Source organism: Hylobates moloch, unplaced genomic scaffold, assembly GCF_009828535.3.
Source record: "Hylobates moloch isolate HMO894 unplaced genomic scaffold, HMol_V3 SCAFFOLD_19, whole genome shotgun sequence".
Lineage (NCBI taxonomy): Eukaryota > Metazoa > Chordata > Mammalia > Primates > Hylobatidae > Hylobates > Hylobates moloch.
Genome location: NW_026652294.1, coordinates 38,646,714 through 38,667,751, shown reverse-complemented (window position 1 = coordinate 38,667,751; position 21,038 = coordinate 38,646,714). Strand labels below are relative to the sequence as shown.

Sequence of the window (21,038 nt, the reverse complement as noted above, 5' to 3'; positions counted from 1 at the left end):
GCACGGTGGCTGACGCCTGTAATCCCAGCACTTTGGGAGGCTGAGGCGGGCAGATCACGAGGTCAGGAGATCGAGACCACGGTGAAACCCTGTCACTACTAAAAATACAAAAAATTAGCCGGGCACAGCGGTGAGCGCCTGTAGTCCCAGCTACTCCAGAGGCTGAGGCAGGAAACCCGGGAGGCAGAGCTTGCAGTGAGCCAAGATCGTGCCACTGCACTCTAGCCTGGGCGACAGAACGAGACTTCGTCTCAAAAAAAAAAAAAAAAAAATTAGGCCAGGCGCAGTGGCTCACACCTGTAATCCCAGCACGTTGGGAGGCTGAGGCAGGTGGATCACCTGAGGTCGGGAGTTCAAGACCAGCCTGACCAACGTGGAGAAACCTCGTCTCTACTAAAAATACAAAATTAGCCGGGGTGGTGGCGCATGCCTGTAATCCCAGCTACTCGGGAGGCTGAGGCAGGAGAATCACTTGAACCCGGGAGGCGGAGGTTGCGGTGAGCCGAGATCGCACCATTGCACTCCAGCCTGGGTGACAGAGGAGACTCCATCTCAAAAAAAAGAAAAGAAAACTCTTGTGTGTGTTTTATCTCTTCAACTAGACTCTAAGCGCTCTAAGCTCTTTGAGAACAGGCCTTTGTCTTAAGACTATTTATACTTTCTTCAAACTCAAGAAACCCATAGAGCTACCAAAGATAGCACCTGGTTGAATTGGGCGTGAACATGGAAAGGCTCCTTCTGCAAGGAACCTCAGAAGCGACTTGCTCTTTCCTTCCTCAGGCAAGCAGCACTGACGTGGTCCACCCTCTATTTGGAAAGGTGAGACCTGATCCGATCCTCAAGACGTGAAGCTTAGCAAACATAGCCAGGGGTGGCCTCCGGATTCCCGGCTCAGCCTCTGCCCTTGTACCCCATGTTCACTTGGAAAGAAAGAAATGTCTTTTGCGCACTGCAGGGGGTTTATGGAGTAAGAATGAGATACCCGTTACTCCCTTTCCTTGCTGTCTTCTCCTGCAAGTTTGGAGGACGGAACGGAGGAGGGGGGAGGGTCTCCAGCATTAAGCGCAACATTGGTGTTTTGAGAGAAACAAGCTGAGAAAGGCAAGATCTGAAAAATCTCAGGGAAAAGAGCTGTTACAAACCTCTAGCCTTTTCCTGGAGCCCACCTTTCCCACCAGCATCTTCCAAAAGGAACCAGGGCATGAGAGCCTTTACACCCCCTCTCTCATATCTAGACCTTGTCCTGATGTGTCCGGAATAGGTGGGTTTTTGGTCTCACTAACTTCAAGAATGAAGCTTAAAAGGCGGCGTGTCCGGAGTTTGTTCCTTCTGATGTTGGGATGTGTTCAGAGTTTCTTCCTTCTGGTGGGTGCGTGGTCTCGCTGGCTCAGGAGCGAGGCTGCAGATCTTCACGGTGAGTGTTACAGCTCTTAAGGCGGCGCGTCTGGTGAGAGTTACAACTCATAAAGGAAGTGTGAACCTAAAGAATCAGCAGCAGTAAGATTTATTGGAAAGAGCAAAAGCACAAAGCTTCCACAGTTTGGAAGGGGACCTGAACAAGTTGCCACTGCTGGCTTGGGCAGCCTGTTTTTATTCTTACCTGGCCCCACCCACATCCTGCTGATTGGTCTATTTTACAGAGAGTCGATTGGTCCATTTTACAGAGAGCTGATTGGTCTGTTTTGACAGGGTGCTGATTGGTGCGTTTACAATCCCTGAGCTAAATGCAAAAGTTCTCCACGTCCCCACTAGGTTAGCTAGATACAGGGTGTCAACACAAAGGTTCTCCAAGTCCCCACCAGAGTAGCTAGATACAGAGTGTCGATTGGTGCATTCACAAACCCTGAGCTAGACACAGGGTGCTGATTGGTGTGTTTACAAACCTTGAGCTAGATACAGAGTGCCGATTGGTGTATTTACAATCCCTTAGCTAGACATGAAGGTTCTCCAAGTCCCCACCAGAGTAGCTAGATACAGAGTGTCAATTGGTGCATTCACAAACCCTGAGCTAGACACAGGGTGCTGATTGGTGTGTTTACAAACTTTGAGTTAGACACAGAGTGCCAATTGGTGTATTTACCATCCCTTAGCTAGACATAAAGGTTCTCCAAGTCCCCACCAGACTCAGGAGCCTATCTGGCTTCACCCAGTGGATCCCACACCGGGGCCTCAGGTGGAGCTGCCTGCCAGTCCTGCGCTGTGTGCCCGCACTCCTCAGCCCTTGGGTGGTCGATGGGACTGGGCGCTGTGGAGCAGGGGGCGGCGCTCGTCGGGGAGGCTCGGGCCGCACAGGAGCCCACGGAGTCGGGGGAGGCTCAGGCATGGTGGGCTGCAGGTCCCGAGCCCTGCCCCGCGGGAAGGCAGCTAAGGCCCAGCGAGAAATTGAGCACAGCAGCTGCTGGCCCTGGTGCTAAGCCCCTCACTGCCCAGGGCCTGCGGGGCCGGCTGGCCGCTCCGAGTGCCACGCCCACCCGGAATCGCGCTGGCCCGCAAGCACCGGGTTCCCGCCCGCGCAAGCAGCCCCGGTTCCCACCCGCGCCTCTCCCTCCACACCTCCTCGCAAGCTGAGGGAGCCGGCTCCGGCCTTGGCCAGCCCAGAAAGGTTCCCACAGTGCAGCAGCGGGCTGAAGGCTCCTCAAGCGCGGCCAGAGTGGGCGCCAAGGCCGAGGAGGCACCGAGAGCGAGCGAGGGCTGTGAGGCCTGCCAGCACGCTGTCACCTCTCACTGAGGTCTGTACCCGTCGATCTCCTCCCCCTCAGTCCATGCAATTCCAGGGATTTAGCTCTCTGGGTTCCCAACAAAATGGGTGTTTGCAAAGACAAGAACAAGAAAAGAGAAGACTTCTGTAACACGGATATGTGGGGAGAGGAGAATGGAACAGTGCTGTTAATGCGGACAGAGTCTCAGTTTTACAATGATGAAAAGAGTTCTGGAAATGGATGGTGGTGATAGTTGCACAACATCGTGAGTGGAGTTAATGCCACTGAAATGTACACTTAAAAATGGTTAAGATGACAGGAGGCTGAGACGGGAGAATTGCTTGAACCTGGGAGACAGAGGTTGCAGTGAGCCAAGATCGTGCCACTGCAATCCAGCCTGGGCAACAGAGCAAGACTCCATCTCAAAAAAAAAAAAAAAAAAGGTTAAGATGGTCCAGGCGCGGTAGCTCACACCTGTAATCCCAGCACTTTGGGAGGCCAAGGTGGGAGAATCATTCAAGCCCAGGAGTTCCAGACCAGTGGGACCCCCGTCTATACAAAAAATTTAAAAATTAGGCCGGGTGCGGTGGCTCACACCTGTAATCCCAGCACTTTGGGAGGCCTAGGTGGGTGGATCACTTGAGATCTGGAGTTCGAGACCAGCCTGGCCAACATGGTGAAACCCCATCTCTACTAAAAATACAAAAATTAGCTGGGCACGGTGGCTCACGCCTGTAATCACAGCACTTTGGGAGGCCGAGGTGGGCGGATCACCTGAGGTCAGGAGTTGGAGACCAGCCTGGCCAACATGGTGAAATCCCATCTCCACTAAAAATACAAAAATTATCAGGCCTGTAATCCCAGCTACTCGGGAGGCTGAGACAGGAGAATTGCTTGAACCCAGGAGGCAGAGGTTGCGGTGAGCAGTGATCGCACCACTGCACTCTAGCCTGGGCAACAGAGCAAGACTCAGTCTCAAAAAAAAAAAAAAAAAATTAGCCAGGCATAGTGGTGCATGCCTGTAGTCCCAGCTACTGGGGAGGCTGAGGTGAGAGGATTACTTGAGCCCAGGAACTCGAGGCTACAGTGAGCCATGGTTGCACCAATGTACTCCAGCCTGGGCAACAGAATGAGATCCTGTCTCAAAAACAAAAAAAGGGTTCAGATGGTAAATTTTATGTTGTGAATATTTTACCACAATCGAAAGAAGGAAGGAAGGGAAGGAAAGAAAGAAAAAGAAAATAAGAGAAGAGGCCAGGAATGGTGGCTCGTGCCTGTAATCCCAGCACTTTGGGAGGCTGAGTGGGGAGGATTCCAAGAGTGGAGCCAAGAGTTTGAGATCAGCCTGAGTAACATAGCAAGGCCGCATCTCTACAAAAAATTTAAAAATAAGCTGGGTGCAGTGGCCTGCTCCTGTGGTCCCAGCCATGATTGCACCACTGTACTACAGTTGGTAACACAGCAAGGCTCTGTCTCTAAAAAAAAAAAATAGAAGAAAAGGAAGAAAGCAAGCCAGATGTGGTGGCTCACGCCTGTAATCCCAGCACTTTGGGAGGCCAAGGTGGGTGGATCACTTGAGGCCAGAAGTTTGAGACCAGCCTGGCCAACATGGTAAAACCCATCTCTACTAAAAATACAAAAAATTAGTCAGGTGTGGTGGTGCATGTCTGTAATCCCAGCTACTCGGGAAGCTGAGGCAGGAGAATCACTTGAATCCAGGAGCTGGAGATTGCAGTGAGCTGAAATCGCGCCACTGCACTTCAGCCTGGGCAACAAAACCAGATGCTGTCTAAAAAAAAAAAAAAAAAAAAAAAAAAGGCCAGACATGGTGGCTCACGCCTGTAATCCCAGCACTTTGGGAGACCGAGGCGGGCAGATCACAAGGTCAGAAGATTGAGACCATCCTGGCTAACACAGTGAAACCCCGTCTCTACTAAAAATACAAAAAATTAGCTGGGCGTGGTGGTGGGCATCTGTAATCCCAGCTACTTGGGAGGCTGAGCCAGGAGAATCTCTTAAACCCGGGAGACAGAAGTTGCAGTGAGCCGAGATCACGCCACTGCATTCCAGCCTGGGCGACACAGCAAGACTCTCTGTCAAAAAAAAAAAAAGAAGAAGAAGAAGAAAAATAAGAATAGATAAGAAAATAAAGTTTATTCACTGACGAGATCAAGCTCCAACTCCTCAGCAGGACACACAAGGCCACATAGCCCAAGGAGCCCCCATCTGCCCTTACTCCATCTCAGCCTGCCCATGGTTCATCCACATCACACGCCCTCCCAGATCTTTCTTTTTTTTTTTTTTTTTGAGACAGAGTCTCGCTCTGTCGCCCAGGCTGGAGTGCAGTGGTGCGATCTCGGCTCACTGCAAGCTCCGCATCCCGGGTTCACGCCATTCTCCTGCCTCAGCCTCTCCGAGTAGCTGGGACTACAGGCGCCCGCCACCACGCCCGGCTAATTTTTTGTATTTTTAGTAGAGACGGGGTTTCACTGTGGTCTCGATCTCCTGACCTCGTGATCCGCCCGCCTCAGCCTCCCAAAGTGCTGGGATTACAAGCGTGAGCCACCGCGCCCGGCCCCCTCCCAGATCTTTCATACCCAGCAGGCTCAGACTAATATGTCAGGAACTATGTGTGAGATTAATAAGAACAACATTTCTCATATATATTGAGAAATATATATATATATATATCATATATTGAGCACTTTCTGTATGCCAAACACTATGCTAGACATTAAAACGTCTACATGATTTCATCAAATCTTCACAGCAACCTTCTAAGATAGAGAAACTTCCCATTTTGTAGATGGGGAAACAGAGTAATAGAGGTTTAGTCGTTTGTTCAACTTCACACATCTAACAACTCATTTCTTTTGTTTTTTCATTTATTTGTTTTCTTGTTCCAGAGTCTTGCTCTGTTGCCCAGGCTGGAGTGCAGTGGTGCAGTCTCACCTCACTGCAACTTCCGCCTCCCTGGTTCAAGCGATTCTCCTTCCTCAGCCTCCCCAGTAGCTGGGATTACGGGAGCCCGCCACCACGCCTAGCTAATTTTTTGTATTTTTAGTAGAGATGGGGTTTCACCATGCTGGCCAGGCCAATTTTAAACTCCTAACTTCAGGTGATCCGTTCACTTTAGCCTCCCAAAGTGCTGGGATTACAGGCATGAGCCACTGCATCCAGCCATAACTCATTTCTTTGATGGTCCTTAGTAGAACTAGCAACCAAGTTTCTTGGCATCTCAGATACCTCTGCTAAAGCATTTCACATGTCTGTCTCTCTCTCAAGACCCTGGTTCTGGCCGGGTCCGGTGGCTCACGCCTGTAATCCTAGCACTTTGGGAGGCTGAGGTGGGTGGATCACCTGAGGTCAGGAGTTTGAGACCAGCCTGGCCAACATGGTGAAACTTTATCTCTACTAAAAATACAAAAATTAGCCAGATATGGTGGTGCATGCCTGTAATCCCAGTTACTCAAGAGGCTGAGGCAGGAGAATCACTTGAAACCAGGAAGCAGAAGTTGCAGTGAGCCAAGATCACACCATTGCACTCCAGCCTGGGCAATAGAGGGAGACTCTGTCTCAAAAGAAAAAAAGAAAAAGGCTGGGCGCGGTGGCTCACGCCTGTAATCCCAGCACTTTGGGAGGCTGAGACAGGCAGATTACCTGAGGTCAGGAGTTTGAGACCAGCCTGGCCAACATGGCGAAACCCCGTCTCTACTAAAAATAACAAAAATTAGCCAGGTGTGGTGGCACATGCCTGTAGTCTCAGCTACTTGGGAAGCTGAGGCAGGAGAACTGCTTGAGCCTGGGAGACGGAGGTTTCAGTGAGCTGAGATCATGCCACTGCACTCCAGCCTGGCTGAAAGAGCGAGACTCTGTCTCAAAAGAAAAAAAAAAAAAGGCCAGGCACAGTGGCTCACGCCCGTAATCCCAGCACTTTGGGAGGCCGAAGCAGGTGGATCACGAGGTCAGGAGATGGAGACCATCCTGGCTAACATGGTGAAACCCCGTCTCTACTAAAAAAACAAAAAATTAGCCGGGCATGGTGGCGGATGCCTGTAGTCCCAGCTACTCAGAAGGCTGAGGCAGGAGAATGGCGTGAACCCAGGAGGCAGAGCTTTCGGTGAGCCGAGATCGTGCCACTGCACTCCAGCCTGGGCGAAAAAGCGAGACTCCGTCTCAAGAGAAAAAAATACCCTGGTTCTCCAGGGCCAGTACCAAGTTTTATTCGTCTTGCTTCCTTTTACCTCGTTGCACTGCTGAGAGCAAGATAGGTAGGTCATCAGCAGCTGTACTGGAGCCACCCGCGTAAATTCGGCCAGGGTTCTCGCTCTTGTCGCGCCTGTTCAAACCGGCACGGTCTGATCCGGAAATATGGCCTCAATATGTGCCGCCAGTGTTTCCATCAGTACGCGAAGGATATTGGTTTCATTAAGTTGGACTAAATGATCTTCCTTCAAAGGATTATCCAAGGCATCTACTCAGTGAAAAACCATGATAGTTCTTTGTACATAAAATAACCATTTGAAAAAAAAAAAGTTTTATTCGTCTTTAGAGTCCCTGTGGTGGGCTACACAGTATTTCACCAATGTATCAGCAGCCAATACATGTTAATTGAACGAAAATTGGGGGGGGGTGCAGCAAGAAGCGGGGGGGAGAGAGAGAGAGGCAGTGGGTAGGATGGAGTGAGTGGGTAGATCAGGCCCAGAGGCTTCAGGGTGTGCTGCCAAGCTCTGAAAAGTTTTTGGGCGTGTGGGGAAGGCAGGGGACACTGGGCAGGCATCATAGGTGCCCTTGGCGGGGGCCTGACAAAGTCGATGTCAAAGCGAAGTCAGTCTTAATGAAAGAGTGTAGACAGCTCTGGATGGTAATCAGGAATCCTGGAATCTAGGGCAGGCTGGGGAAAGAGAGGTTGGGGGCACAGTGTCCTGGAGAGGGTGGGGTGGAGGGAGGAGAGAAAATCCAGCTCCGAGGAGATTCCAGGGACAAAAGGTCAGGATGTTGGCACTCGGAACAACCCCCTTGGTGGGTGCCCAGGTGCATCCGGGCTCTTTAACCCCCCTCCCTGCTGGCTCGCACTCCACAGGCCTCCACAGGATGACTTCTTTTTATTATTCAGGTCTCTGCTCAAATGACTTCTCTGACCATCCAGCTAGTGTTGCCCCCCCCTCCTCCTATTATATTACAGGATTTTATTCCCTTTATTGCTCTAACCGCTATCTGAAATAATCCTGCTTATTTATTTGTGTTCTTGTTTGTGTCTGCTTCCTCTCTACTATAAGTTCCATTAGAACGGAGATGGTGTTTGTCCTCCTTTTTTTCTTTCCTCGAGACGGAGTCTCGCTCTGTCGCCCAGGCTGGAGTGCAGTGGTGCGATCTCCGCTCACTGCAAGCTCCGCCTCCCGGGTTCACGCCATTCTCCTGCCTCAGCCTCCGGAGTAGCTGGGACTACAGGCACCCGCCACCACACCCAGCTAATTTTTAGTAGACATAGGATTTCACCGTGTTAGCCAGGATGGTCTCGATCTCCTGACTTCGTGATCCACCTGCCTCACCCTCCCAAAGTGCTGGGATTACAGGCGTGAGCCACTGCACCTGGCCTGTGTTTGTCCTTTTCACCAATGAATACTCAGTATCTAGAACAGTGCCTGGTACACAGCAGGTGCTCAGGTGGCCTAGGTTAACCCTGAACGTCAACAAGGGGCCAGAGTTAAATGTGGATGCCCTCTCCATGCTGAAGACTTCGCTATAAACACTGCTGGCTGGGTGGAGGCAGTTGTAGATCCTGAGAGGATCTATAGGGTCAAGATTAGGAGAGGTACAAGGGGCTTGGGATTTGTGTCTTCTACCCTAGAGACTCCCCAGGGCCTCCTTACCCTGGGGTCATTTAGGTCCTGGCTGATCTCTGCAGAAGGGGACAGCAGCTCCAGTGAGTGACTCAGCCTGCTGCCTGGGTTACTGGTGAAAAGACTCTTGTAAGAAACTAGGAGGCTTGGACACTGGGATTCTCATGGGGTCTGGAGATGGAGGATGCTTTAACCTAATGGTTCTTTTTAAGTTTTTTCTTTTCTTTTTTTTTTTTTTTTTTTTTTTTGAGACAGAGTGTCACTCTGTCACCCCGGTTGGAGTGCAGTGGCGCAATCTCGGCTCACTGTAACCTCCACCTCCCGGGTTCAAGCAATTCTCCTGCCTCAGCCTCCCGAGTAGCTGGGATTACAGGCGCCCGCCATCACGCCCAGCTAATTTTTGTATTTTTAGTAGAGACGGGATTTCACTGTGTTGGCCAGGTTGGTCTCAAACTCCTTACTTCAGGTGATCCGCCCGCCCCGGCCTCCCAAAGTGCTGGGATTAAAGGTGTGAGCCACCGTGCCTGGGTAACCTAATGGTTCTTGAGAGGAACGAAGATGGAGGGCTTGAGCCCCAGGGCTCCTTAGTAGGCTGGGAGCTTTGGGCTAGGACACAAGGGTTCCTAAGAGGGCTGAAGACTGGGAGCTGGGGGGTAGGGGCTAGGGGCTTGGACACGAGGGTTCCCCAGGGAGGGATGCTGGGCACCAGCATTCTCTAGAGGTCTGTGGTTGAGAGCTAGGTCACCGTATTCTTTGAGGGCAGAGATATTCCTGAATCAGTCTGTTTTTCCCAGCTGGGACTAGCACAAGCCAGTTCTTGCTTAATGGAGTAGAGACGAATTCGTCTGGGAACGCAGCAAGTGGACCAAGACTAGGAGAGAGAGAGAGGCGAGTTTCTACCTCTGCTCTCCTCTTTTTCTTTCTCCCTGCCTCCACCCCTTTTTCCAGAACCCCTACCCACATCTCTCTATGACCCTCTCACGCCCCCTGCTGCCCCTTCCCTGGGCAGCAATGGCCAGTCCAAGGACCAGATGACTGAGATGTCAAAATCCCATCTCTTCCCTTCCTCCTGATCTCTCTGGACCAGCCACAGAGGCAGGAAACTGGAGTCTCAAAGGGAGTAGCTTCTGCGGAACGAGGTGGGTCCTGGCTTCCAGAAAGTGACCTGTATCCAGAGTATGTCTGTCTGTCGGGGTTTTTGCTGGGATCTCAGCCTAAGAAGTCCTCATTTCCAGCTGGACGCGATGGCTCATGCCTGTAATCCCAGCACTTTGGGAGGCCGAGGCAGGAGGATCACCTGAGGTCAGGAGTTCTAGACCAGCCTGGCCAACATGGTGAAACCCTGTCTCTACTAAAAATACAAAAAATTAGCCGGGGGTGGTGGTACACGCCTATAATCCCAGCAACTCGGGAGGCTGAGGCAAAAGAATCGCTTGAACCCGGGAGGCAGAGGTTGCAGTGAGCCGAGATCACGCCATCGCACTCCAGCCTGGGCAACAAGAGCGTGAAACTCCATCTCAAAAAAAAAAAAAGAAGTCCTCATTTCCTTAGAGAACCTCTCCTTGACGCTCAGACTAAGTTAAGCCCTCCTAGTCTCCATGTTTTCTGTTTTTCTTTTTCTTTTTTTTTCTTTTTTGAGACGGACTCTCGCTTTGTCGCCCAGGCTGGAGTGCAGTGGCGCGATCTCAGCTCACTGCAAGCTCCGCCTCCCGGGTTCATGCCATTCTCCTGCCTCAGCCTCCTGAGCAGCTGGGACTACAGGCGCCCGCCACCACGCCCAGCTAATTTTTTTGTATTTTTAGTAGAGACGGGGTTTCGCCGTGTTGGCCAGGATGGTCTCGATCTCCTGACCTCGTGATCCACCTGCCTCGGCCTCCCAAAGTGCTGGGATTATAGGCGTGAGCCACCATGCCCGGCCAGTCTGCATGTTTTCACAACTCTCCGATTCTTCTTTATCAGTGCTTCCAACTATCCACTTATTAGTTAGCCTTTGATGGATGTCTGCTTCTCTATGGGACTGTGGGCACCAAGAGGGTAGGAACCAGAGTGTTTTTGCTCATCAAGACAACTCAATACTTGGCACAGTGCCTGGTACATTGCTAGTGCACAGTGAATATTTGTTGAATAAATGAATAATCAGTAACTTTCAAAGGGGGTTCTTAGGTGGAGCTTTAATGGGAAGCGTCAGTGCCATTGCCTGGGCTCTGGGGGCAGCTGTGAGTCCAGATCTCATAGCTTCTGTTCAGGGCCCGGTCCACATCCAGCCTCTGACCTTGTGCCCAAAGGCCATTCAGGCAAAAAGAGGTGGAAGAGTCTTCTCCTAGAGGGAGGTAGTGCAAAGGTGGCATTAGAGCATTAAGGTGGCTTGGATCCAGAATCTGCTCCCCACTTTTCTACTCCTCCAACCTGAGTTTGCAAAAGCACTACCTCCCACTGCCCCCGTATCTTCTTCTTCTGGCCTATTCTTCTTCCCTCCCGGAGGTTTCCTTCCCCTCAAAATGTGCCACCTCCCTTGAGCTGTTTCCAACGTTGTGCTCATGAACTTGAACATCATTCTCTCTTACCTGGTAAAGCCCCCAGGAAGAGACGCCCTTGAGGCTTGGCCCAGAGGTTAAGGAGGGGAGCCAGGCCTAAGGCAGGCAGGGCAAGGACCTCCATCTTCGGCCCTTGGCTCAAGACCACCCTGGACATACTCAGCTTCAGCTGAAGTGGGAATCCCAAGACCAGGGGCAGATCCAGCCCTGGCCCCGACCCAGAAGACAACACCACCTTCTGCAGAGTGTGTGGGAAAGGGATGGTAGAGAGGGAGGGAAGAATGAGCTGGGCCTACTGCCTGTGGCCTCACCCCTAGCTGCCTTAATTCTGCCTCTTCGCTATGCCTCCACCTACTGGCCATTCTCACCACTTAAATCCTGTCCCAGTTTTTTTTGGCTTGATCTTTTTTGAAACCACACCTGCCCCAAGTAAATATGCAGTCTAAGTCAAAACTGTCTGCTTGCTGTGGGCAGCTTCAAGATATGTCCCTCGCCCCTACCACCCACCTGAGTGCCATCCATAAGCCTTATTTTTATTTTTATTTTTTTGAGACAGGGTCTCACTGTGGCCCAGGTCAGAGTGCAGTGGCACGTCATAGCTCACTGCAGCTTCAAACTCCTGGGCTCAAGTGAACCTCCTGCCTCAGGCTCCTAAGTAGCTAGACACGTGCTACCATGCCTGGCTAATTTTTTTTTTTAAGACAGAGGTCTCTGCTATGTTGCCCAGGCTGGTGTCAAACTCCTGGCCTCAAGTGATCCTCTGGTCTTGGCCTCCAGCACCTGGGATTACAGGCATGCACCACCATGCCTGGCTAATTATTAATGAAAAACAATTTTGTGGAGCTAGAGTCTTGCTATGTTCCCTGGGCTGGAAGTCTTCCTAATATTGACATTTTGGACTCCCCTCTTCCCTCATTGCTCCAGGCTCCACTGAATACAGGCAGCGCCCCATTGTCCCCCTTTACTTGATCTTGGAGGTGGAGACTGAGCCAAGATGGGTTCTCTGGTGTCCCGAGAGCAAGGAGGTGGCCTGAGCCTGCCGCCTGCTTGAGTCCCAGGTCCAAAGAGAAGGCCCAGGGCTCTGCATGAGGCTGGGGAATGTCTGTGGGGAGAAATGATTATCCTGAGGCCTCAAAGCTGGGGCCTCAAGGAGGAAAGGGGCCAGTGGTAGAGGGAGACAGAGGCAGGCCGAGCTGGCCAGGGTCGGAAAAATAGACTCCGAGGAAATCTACCTCGGAGATTGAATTCTGCATGAGTCCCTGGAGGGAGAAATATCCCGGGATTTGATTCTACATCACAGCTTCTGAGGCTAGTGGGGGCAGATGCTGAGATCTTGGCCTGTTTGTCCAGCCAGGAATCCCGGCGCAGGCAGCCATCCAGGGCAGGAACCAGCTGGAGTGTGACAGAGATAAGATATGGGAATGTAGAAATCAGGGCATCAGAGCCCCAGTCCCGACCTCCCTGCCCTCAGTTTACTCCCCTCTGAGCATTTGGCCTCCCGGTTGCAGCTTTCAACCCTTCCCCTCTCCCTAAAAGTGTGGACTTAGATTCCCATGGCCAGCCACCCAGCAGTGCTTTACCAAGCCTTGGCTAGAGTTCCACCCCTGGGGTGTAGTTACCGGCAACCGAAGGTTGGAAGCGGGGAAGAGCAGCCCCCCAAGCGCAATCCTCATGATGGGATGGCGTTTGCTGGTCAGGGGCCCAGAGACCTGTCTCAGGCACAGCACCTCCTCCCTATCCACTTTCAGCAGCACAGAGTCCCCCTCCATCTTGACTTCCACCTGCAGGAAGGTGGGAAGCAGAATCAGAGGCCCCTGGGATCTGTTTCTGCCACCTTCCTGTGAGGCAGCCTAGTACTATAGTGGAAAGAACATGCCTTAAAGAAGCAGCTAGCATCCTTGGCCTTGGGTCACTCAGCTCTTGTCACTTATGTACTGACTGAGCCTTAGAATTCCCATCAGAAAAGACAGGGCCAAGAATAGCTACTTTGTGGGGGTTCATGTGGATTAAATGAGATGACAGTGGCAAAGGGATGCCCAATAACTTGGTTTCGTTCCCTTTCCTCAGACCAGCTCCAGACATCCCTCCCCTGAGGACCAGAGCTAGCTTACCTGGTGCCATCTCCCATCATCCAGCCGTGGTCCAGCACCCACCGTAAGCTGGGCCCAGTGATTGTGCAGTTGGATCTCAGGCCTGCCATCCCGAAGTCCCAGCATAAACCAGTCATCCTTAGGGTTGGTATCCCCATAAAAAATCACTCCCTCTGGGTCCCAGGTTCGAACCTCAAAGGAGGAGGAGGTTCTGGAAGGACGCAGAAGGAAGATTGTGTATGTCATGTGCCCTTTGAGAGCCAGTGTGGGTTTGGAGGAGATGGTGTTCACAGATAAGGAAAGGAAGACAGGGAAAAGAGAAGAGCTGATGGAGAGAGGGCAGAGCCAGGGGACTGGGTCAAGGGCTAGGCCAACCCCATACTTTGTGATCTTGGTGAGGTCAAAGGTCATGACAGCGACAGGCTCTTGTCCTGGGCCATTGCTGAGGTGGACAGCCGGAGGGTCCTGGGCCCTCTATCAGAAAGAGAAAACAAACAAAGCTGAATAGGGACATGTCAGAGACAGACAGAGGGAGAGGCCCTGCTATGGGGCCAGAGGAGGAGAGAAGGGAAGACTGCATGAGCTGAGTGCCCTGTCCCGCTCCTGCACCTGGGTGGGGAGAACAGTTCTCAGGGCCCATCCCTGGCGGGTGTGACGCAGTAGTAGCAACAGCAGCAACAGCAGCCGGCGCGAGGGGGCCAGTGGGCCTCTGCTCTCCATAATCAGCCACTGTCCACTCGGCGGCTCAGACAACTCTTGGGAGAATGTGTAGAGGCAGGCAGCCTTGCGTGTGGGCGGTGGAGGGTTAAAGGTTGCCCGGGGAGGAGGGGGTAAAGGAAACAGGGGCACTGACCCTTGACCCCTGCCCAGGGGCCCAGTCACAAGACTCAGCTATAACCCCTCTGGGGATCAATGGGGTGAAGGACAGAGTCCCCTCCACTATCATCCTCCACTGCCGAGAAAGTTTCTGAACTGGGAGAGGATATTCCATCTCCCTTCTCCTCCTCTAGGGCCTGATCTAGGTCCTGCAAGATTTCTGTCCACTCGGGGAGCCTGCATTCACAGGCCTGAGGTCTAGAAACAGTCCTGACCTGCGTCCCAAGTAGCATCCTGTATCAGGACTAGAAATGAGATAATGGAATCCTAAATTTCTAGCTGAGTGACCTTGGGCAAGTCACTTCACCTTTGTGCTTCAGTGTCCTTGTCTGTAAAATGAGGAAAAGAATACTTTACGGGGTGACTGTGAAAGAGGGTTCATTGAGAAAATGCAGGCACAATGCCCGGCATCTGGTCTGAACTCCCCCAGTCTTTTCCCAGGCCTCTGAGGCCTGTCTCCCAAGAAGGAATTGTCTGTGTGCACGGTAGAAATTCATCACCCACTCCCTGACCCATTTTATTTTATTTTATTTTATTTTATTTTATTTTATTTTATTTTATTTTAGACAGAGTCTTGCTCTGTCACCCAGGCTGGAGTGCAGTGGCGTGATCTCGGCTCACTGCTGCCTCTGCCTCTCGAGTTCAAGCGATCCTCCTGTCTCAGCCTCCTTAGTAGTTGGGACTACAGGTGCACGCACCACCAGGCCCAGCTAATTTTTTTGTATTTTTAGTAGAGACAGGGATTTCACCACGTTGGCCAGGCTGGTCTCGAACCTCTGACCTCAAATGATCCGCCCACCTCAGCCTCCCAAAGTACCTGGATTACAGGCATTGGCCACAAGGCCCGAGCCTCCCTGACGCATTTTATTTTATTTATTTATTTTGAGATGGAGTTTCGCTTTTGTTGCCCAGGCTGGAGTGCAATGGCACGATCTTGGCTCACTGTAACCTCCACCTCCCAGGTTCAAGTGATTCTCCTGTCTCAGCCTCCTGAGTAGCTGGGAGTAAAGGCATGCGCCACCACCTCTGTCTAATTTTTGTATTTTTAGTAGAGACGGGGTTTCACCATGTTGGTCAGGCTGGTCTCAAACTCCTGATCTCAGGTGATCCGCCTGCCTCTGCCTCCCAAAATGCTGGGATTACAGGTGTGAGCCACTGTGCCCACCCCGTGACCCATTTTAAAACGCAAATGATAGACCGGGCTTGGTGGCTCACATCTGTAATCCCAGCACTTTAGAAGGCTGAGGCGGGCAGATCACTTGAGGTCAGGAGTTCCAGACCAGCCTGGCCAACATAGTGAAACCCCGTGTCTACTAAAAATACAAAAATTAGCCAGGTATGGTTGCCCATGCCTGTAATCCCAGCTACTCCGAGGGTGAGGCAGGAGAATCGCTTGAACCCAGGAGGGAGAGGTTGCAGTGAGCCGAGATCGTGCCACTGCACTCCAGCCTGAGTGACAGAGTGAGAATCCGTTAAAAAAAAAAAAAAAGAAAAAGAAAAAAGAAAAAAAAAATTAGCCGGGCGTGCCAGTGCGCGACTGTAGTCCCAGCTACTCCGGAGGCTGAGGCAAGAGGATCGCTTGAACTCGGGAGATGGAGGCTGCAGTGAGCAGAGATCATGCCACTGCACCCCAGCCTGGGCGACAAAGCAATACTCCATCTCCAAAAATAAATAAATATAAAAATAAAACATTTTAAAAATGCAAATGCCCCCGAGAGGTAACACTTCATGCTACTCAAGAGCTGCAGGAAACAGCTTTCAGAGCTGAGGGTCTTAAGGCTTACCCAGGGTCTGGACCGGTGAGTGGGCCTGAGGCTAAAGCAGGTTATCACTGCATATGTCAATTTAAAAAGCACTGCGGGGAAGCCTTTGAACGGCGGGGTAACTCGACCCAGGTTGGGACACTCACACAACCGCAAGGCAGCCGCCGCACTCCAACCTTGAACTCTACCCAGGGGCCCAGTCACAAGATCCAGCTGTCGGGGGTGGGGCTTGGGGGACGCGGCTGTGCCTGTTCTCCAAGCTGATTGGCTGACGGTTGTGCCCCCTGCTGCGACAGAATTCGAGGGGGTGGGGCTTTGCCCGGACAGAGGACCGCCTCGCTGGCCTACTCTCTCCGCCCTCACGGCGCCGGAATCCCAGCTCCACTTACCAGGCCGCGGCTACCCCGCCGCCCCCGCCACTCCCGCCACCCCGCTCTCCCAGGCTCTTCAGGATCCAAGTCTGTAGGCCTTTTAAGGGGTCTAGTTGCCCTTTGCGGGGCCCTGGGACTTTGGTCCCAGACAGCGGGGATCCGGATGGCTTCCGTGCGGATCCGAGAGGCCAAGGAGGGAGACTGTGGAGATATCCTGAGGCTGATTCGGGTGATGACTGCGGGCCGGAAACCCGGGGGTCAGAGTGGCGCGGCCAGAGTGGGAGCGCAGGAAGCGGGGGCAGGGGGGAGGCTTGCCTTGGGATCCCGCTCGGGGAGCAGCGGGGCCCTTCTGCTCTAATCTAGCTTCGTACCCACGCCTTAGGAGCTAGCCGAGTTCGAAAACCTCTCACATCAGGTGAAGATCAGTGAAGAAGGTGGGAGCTCAGCGCCCAGGTTCTGGCGGAGGCTGGGGAGGAAATGAGGGATGGGTTCCCCAGGCGACAGCTCCAGGCTGGGCATACACCCAAGTCCTCTATCTCTTTGTCACAACTACAATCTCGGCAGCCCTGAGAGCAGATGGCTTTGGAGAGAATCCTTTCTATCACTGTTTGGTAGCAGAGATTCTTCCAGCGCCCGGGGAGCTACTGGGTAAGAGCACCTGGCCCTGAGAAGTCCACCTCTCCAGCCGGACTCAGAGGTCTCCCCACAGGCTCCCAGAAGCCTTACTCCCATTTTCTCTCTCTCAGGGCCCTGCCTGGTGGGCTATGGGATATACTGTTTCATCTACAGTACATGGAAGGGACGCACCATTTATCTGGAGGATATCTATGTGATGCCGGAATATCGGGGTACTGGGGAGAAGCTGAGGCTGGGGTGGGAGGAAAGCACACCACAGACCCCACCATCATCCCCTGTCCCCAGATCCCAGCCTGTGTCCTTTTCTGATCTCCTTCAGCTCAAACAATAGCTATTTTTTGTCTCTTTCTCTCCACAACAGGTCAAGGGATTGGTTCCAAAATAATCAAAAAGGTGGCTGAGGTGAGAAGAGGGGTAGGGGCGACAAGTGAGGACCTGAAGAAGCAAGGGTATATGGAGCGGGGGCACCTGGGTTGAATGAGGGAGTGAGAAAGCCCTTTCCTTTTCTGACCCCAGAAAAGTTGGTGATGTCTTCTCCCACAGGTGGCCTTGGATAAGGGCTGCTCCCAATTCCGCCTGGCCGTCCTGGACTGGAACCAGAGGGCCATGGACTTGTACAAGGCCCTAGGAGCCCAAGATCTGACGGAAGCTGAGGGCTGGCACTTCTTCTGCTTTGAAGGAGAGGCAACGAGAAAGTTGGCAGGAAAGTGACGCCATCCCTAGGGGGATCTCTCTCTTGAGTTTCTCCTTCCCCACCAGCTCAAGCACTCTTCAGAGACTACGTCCACAGACACTGATGCTGAGGCCTCCCTGGAGGAAGGAGGGTTGGGGGTGCCTATCCTCAAGTACTGGAAGAGCAGAATTGAGGGAGAGACCTTTCTTCTTTGTTGAGGGTGAAAAATAAATAAGAATTACATGTCCTGATGTGATGTTGGGTCTTTTCTTCTATTTCTTTTTTTTTTTTTTCTTTTTTTGAGGCGCAGTCTCTGTCTCCCAGGCTGGAGTACAGTGGCGTGAACTCAGCTCACTGCAACCTCTGCCTCACAGGTTCAAGCAATTCTTCTGCCTCAGCCTCCTGAGTAGCTGGGACTACAGGTGTGCACCACCATGCCTGGCTAATTTCTGTATTTTTAGTAGAGACGATGTTTCACCATGCTGCCCAGGCTGGTCTCCCAACTCCTGATCTCGGGATCCGCCCGCCTCAGCCTCCCAAAGTGCTGGGATTACTGGTGTGAGCCACCGTGCCCAGTCCAAAGTCTTTTTTTTTTTTTTGAGATAAAGTGTTGCTGTTGTCCCCAGGCTGGAGTGCAAGGAGTGCAATGGTTCGATCTTGGCTCACTGCAACATCTGCCTCCCGGTTTCAAGCGATTCTCCTGCCTCAGCCTCCCAAGTAGCTGGGATTACAGGCGCCTGCTACCACATGCGGCTAATTTTTGTATTTTTAGTAGAGACGGGGTTTCACCATGTTGGCCAGGCTGGTCTCAGACTCCCAATCTTAGGTGATCCACCCGCCTCAGCCTCCCAAAGTGCTGGGATTACAGGTGTGAGCTGCCGCACCCAGCCCACAGTCTTTCTTTTCTTTTCTTTTTTTTTTTTTTTTGAGACAGAGTGTTGCTCTGTCACCCAGGCTGGAGTGCAGTGGCACGATATCGGCTCACTGCAAGCTTTGCCTCTCGGGTTCTCGCCATTCTCCTGCGTCAGCCTCCTGAGTAGCTGGGACTACAGGCCCCCACCACCACACCCGGCTAATTTTTTGTATTTTTAGTAGAGATGGGGTTTAACCGTGTTAGCCAGGATGGTCTCAATCTCCTGACCTCGTGATCCGCCCACCTCGGCCTCCCAAAGTGCTGAGATTACAGGCGTGAGCCACCGCACCTGGCCCGACAGTCTTTATTTTCAATCTGGTGTGCCCTATAAAAGCTCACACCTGGCCGGGCTCAGTGGCTCATGTCTGTGATCCCAGCACTTTGGGAGGCCGAGGCAGGTGGATCACCTGAGGTCAGGAGTTCAAGAGCAGCCTGACCAACATGGCAAAACTCCGTCTCTACTAAAAATACAAAATTAGCCAGGCGTGGTGGCAGGCGCCTGTAATCCCAGCTACTCAAGAGGCTGAGGCAGGAGAATCACTTGAACCTGGGAGACGGAGCTTGCAGTGAGTCAAGATCATGCCACTGCATTCCAGCCTGGGCAACAAGAGGGCAAAACTCCATCTCCAAAAAAAAAAAAAAACGCTCACACCTGTAATCCCAGCATTTTGGATTTTGGGAGGCTAGCAAATTGCTTGAGCCCAGGAGTTCAAGAGCAGCCTGGCCAACATAGCAAAGTCTCGTCTCTACAAAAAATACAAAAAAAGCCAGCACGTAATGGCATGCTCCTCTAGGCCCAGCTACTGGGGAGGCTGAGGCACGATAATTGCTTGATCCCAGGAAGTAGAGGTTGCAGTGAGCCGAGATCGTGCCACTGCACTCCAGCCTGAGTGACAGAGCCATACCCAGTCTCAAAAAAAAAAAAATCTCAACACTTTGAGGGGTTGAGGGTGGAGGATCACTTGAGCCCAGGAGTTCAAGACCAGCCTAGGCAACATGGGCAAGACCACATCTCTACAAAATTAGTCCAGGTGCAGTGGTTCACCCTTATAATCCCAGCACTCTGGGAGGCAGGCAGATCACTTGAGGTCAGGAATTGGAGACCAGCCTGGCCAACATGGTGAAACCCCATCTCTACTAAAAATACAAAAATCAGCTGGGTGTGGTGGCACCCATGTAATTCCAGCTACTTGGGAAGTTGAGGCATGAGAATCACTTGAACCCCGGTGGCAGAGGTGGCAGTGAGCTGAGATTGTGCCAACACACTCCAGCCTGGGTGACAGATGGAGACTCTGTCTCAAAAAAAAAGAAAATGGCCGGGCGTGTTGGCGCACGCCTGTAATCCTAGCACTTTGGGAGGCCGAGGCAGGTGGATCACTGGAGGTCAGGAGTTTGAGACCAGCCTGGCCAACATGGTGAAACCCTGTTTCTACTAAAAATACAAAAATGAGCTGGTCTTGGTGGTGCAAGCCTGTAATCCCAGCTACTCAGGAGGCTGAGGCAGGAGAATCACTTGAACCTAGGAGGTGGAGGTTGCAGTGAGCCGAGTTGCACTACTGCACTCTGGGCGACAGAGCAAGACTCTGTCTAAAACAAACAAACAAACCCAAAGAAAACAAAAACTAAATAAATAAAATTTGCCCAAGTCAGTAGCAAATGCCTGTAGTCCCAACTACTCAGGAGGCTGAGGTGGGAGGATCACCTGAACCCTAAAGGTTGAGGCTGAAGTGAGTCATGTTTGCGCCACTGCACTCCAGCCTGAGTGACAGAGTGAGAGCTTGTCTCAAAACAAAAAAAATAATAGTTTGGGTACAGTGGCTCACGCCTGTAATCCCAGCATTTTGGAAAACCAAGGTGGGTAGATCAATAGAGTCCAAGAGTTCAAGACTAACCTGGGCAACAGGGCAAAACCCGGTCTCTGCAAAAAATACAAAAACGTTAGCTGAGCGTGGTGGCAAATGCCTGTAGTCCCAGCTACTGGGGGGCTGAGATGGGAGGATGGCTTGAGCCTGGGAGGTTGGGGCTACAGTGAACTGAGAACCTGTCAATGCACTCTAGCCTGGGTGACAGAGCAAAGCCCCGTCTCAAAAAACAAACTTTAATCACTAATGCAGAAGATAAAAGAGTATAAACTAGGAAACTTAATACTTCCAATTTTTTTGTTTGTTTGTTTGAGATGGAGTTTCGCTCTTGTTGCCCAGGCTGGAGTGCAATGGCACGATCTTACTTACTGCAACCTCCACCTCCTGGGTCCAAGCAATTCTCCTGCCTCAGCCTCCCGAGTAGCTGGGATTACAGGCATGCGCCACCAAGCCTGGCTAATTTTGTATTTTTAGTAGAGATGAGGTTTCTCCATGTTAGTCAGGCTGGTCTCCAATTCCGAGCTCAGGTGATCTGCCCACCTCGGCCTCCAAAAGTGCTGGGATTACAGGCGTGAGCTACCGTGCCCGGCCAGTACTTCCAAAATTTATCTTGCCCCCATCTTGTTTCGTCTTTGGTTTTCAGAGTTTACGTTTTTTTTTTTTTTTTTTTTTTTTTTTTCGGGGGGTTGCCCTGGTTGCCCCGCGGGGGGGGAGTGGGGGGGCACTGCCGCCCCCCCCTCCCCCCCCCCTGCGGGTCTTCCTCTTTCCCTCCCCCCTC

At 52.0% G+C, this 21,038-nt stretch overlaps 3 protein-coding genes across 7 annotated transcripts; 2 read left to right on the top strand and 1 right to left on the bottom strand.

Annotated features, from left to right (window-relative positions):
* The first annotated feature begins 723 nt into the window (after positions 1–723).
* On the top strand, positions 724–7,223 carry LOC116458368 (small ribosomal subunit protein uS14-like). Its single transcript, XM_032753870.2, has 2 exons — positions 724–819; positions 6,971–7,223. Exons 1-2 carry the CDS (start codon positions 724–726, stop codon positions 7,139–7,141), a joined length of 267 nt encoding a protein of 88 aa, XP_032609761.1. The 3' UTR covers positions 7,142–7,223.
* Positions 7,224–10,699: 3,476 nt separating this feature from the next.
* On the bottom strand, positions 10,700–15,980 carry SHBG (sex hormone binding globulin). 3 transcript variants are annotated; one of them, XM_032139325.2, is made up of 8 exons: positions 13,776–13,886; positions 13,549–13,640; positions 13,188–13,377; positions 12,696–12,857; positions 12,309–12,468; positions 12,042–12,178; positions 11,107–11,314; positions 10,700–10,862 (listed from the first exon to the last, which is right to left on the bottom strand). In XM_032139325.2, the coding sequence occupies exons 1-8, from the start codon at positions 13,884–13,886 to the stop codon at positions 10,714–10,716; spliced, it is 1,209 nt and encodes a 402-aa protein (XP_031995216.2). In that variant the 3' UTR covers positions 10,700–10,713. The 3 variants fall into 3 exon arrangements, with proteins under 3 accessions (XP_031995216.2, XP_031995220.1, XP_031995219.2); XM_032139329.2 differs by lacking the exons at positions 13,549–13,640; positions 13,776–13,886 and having other exon boundaries at positions 12,696–12,803; positions 13,226–13,324; XM_032139328.2 differs by lacking the exons at positions 10,700–10,862; positions 11,107–11,314; positions 13,776–13,886 and adding an exon at positions 15,952–15,980 and having other exon boundaries at positions 11,735–12,178.
* A 169-nt stretch (positions 15,981–16,149) lies between these two features.
* SAT2 (spermidine/spermine N1-acetyltransferase family member 2) lies at positions 16,150–17,733 on the top strand. Of its 3 annotated transcripts, none has more exons than XM_032139330.2 (6): positions 16,150–16,405; positions 16,559–16,610; positions 16,741–16,824; positions 16,923–17,024; positions 17,174–17,214; positions 17,356–17,733. In XM_032139330.2, the coding sequence occupies exons 1-6, from the start codon at positions 16,340–16,342 to the stop codon at positions 17,521–17,523; spliced, it is 513 nt and encodes a 170-aa protein (XP_031995221.1). In that variant the 5' UTR covers positions 16,150–16,339; the 3' UTR covers positions 17,524–17,733. The 3 variants fall into 3 exon arrangements, with proteins under 3 accessions (XP_031995221.1, XP_031995222.1, XP_031995223.1); XM_032139331.2 differs by having other exon boundaries at positions 16,231–16,405; positions 17,174–17,261; positions 17,356–17,500; XM_032139332.2 differs by lacking the exon at positions 16,741–16,824 and having other exon boundaries at positions 16,231–16,405.
* Positions 17,734–21,038: the final 3,305 nt, after the last annotated feature.

What these genes read in the sequence shown, in the direction of transcription:
- SAT2 (XM_032139330.2), top strand. Translation starts at nt 16,340, where the DNA reads ATGGCTTCCGTGCGGATCCGAGAGGCCAAGGAGGGAGACTGTGGAGAT. An exon ending in ATATCCTGAGGCTGATTCGG is followed by an intron (nt 16,406 to 16,558) that starts GTGATGACTGCG and finishes CCCACGCCTTAG; the next exon opens with GAGCTAGCCGAGTTCGAAAA. An exon ending in TGTGATGCCGGAATATCGGG is followed by an intron (nt 17,025 to 17,173) that starts GTACTGGGGAGA and finishes TCTCCACAACAG; the next exon opens with GTCAAGGGATTGGTTCCAAA.
- LOC116458368 (XM_032753870.2), top strand. Translation starts at nt 724, where the DNA reads ATGGAAAGGCTCCTTCTGCAAGGAACCTCAGAAGCGACTTGCTCTTTC. An exon ending in TCCACCCTCTATTTGGAAAG is followed by an intron (nt 820 to 6,970) that starts GTGAGACCTGAT and finishes AGAGCAAGATAG; the next exon opens with GTAGGTCATCAGCAGCTGTA.
- SHBG (XM_032139325.2), bottom strand. Translation starts at nt 13,886, where the DNA reads ATGGAGAGCAGAGGCCCACTGGCCCCCTCGCGCCGGCTGCTGTTGCTG. An exon ending in TGCAGAATTCAATCTCCGAG is followed by an intron (nt 12,179 to 12,308) that starts GTAGATTTCCTC and finishes TTCTCCCCACAG; the next exon opens with ACATTCCCCAGCCTCATGCA. An exon ending in CTTCCTGGGGGCTTTACCAG is followed by an intron (nt 10,863 to 11,106) that starts GTAAGAGAGAAT and finishes ACCTCCCTCTAG; the next exon opens with GAGAAGACTCTTCCACCTCT.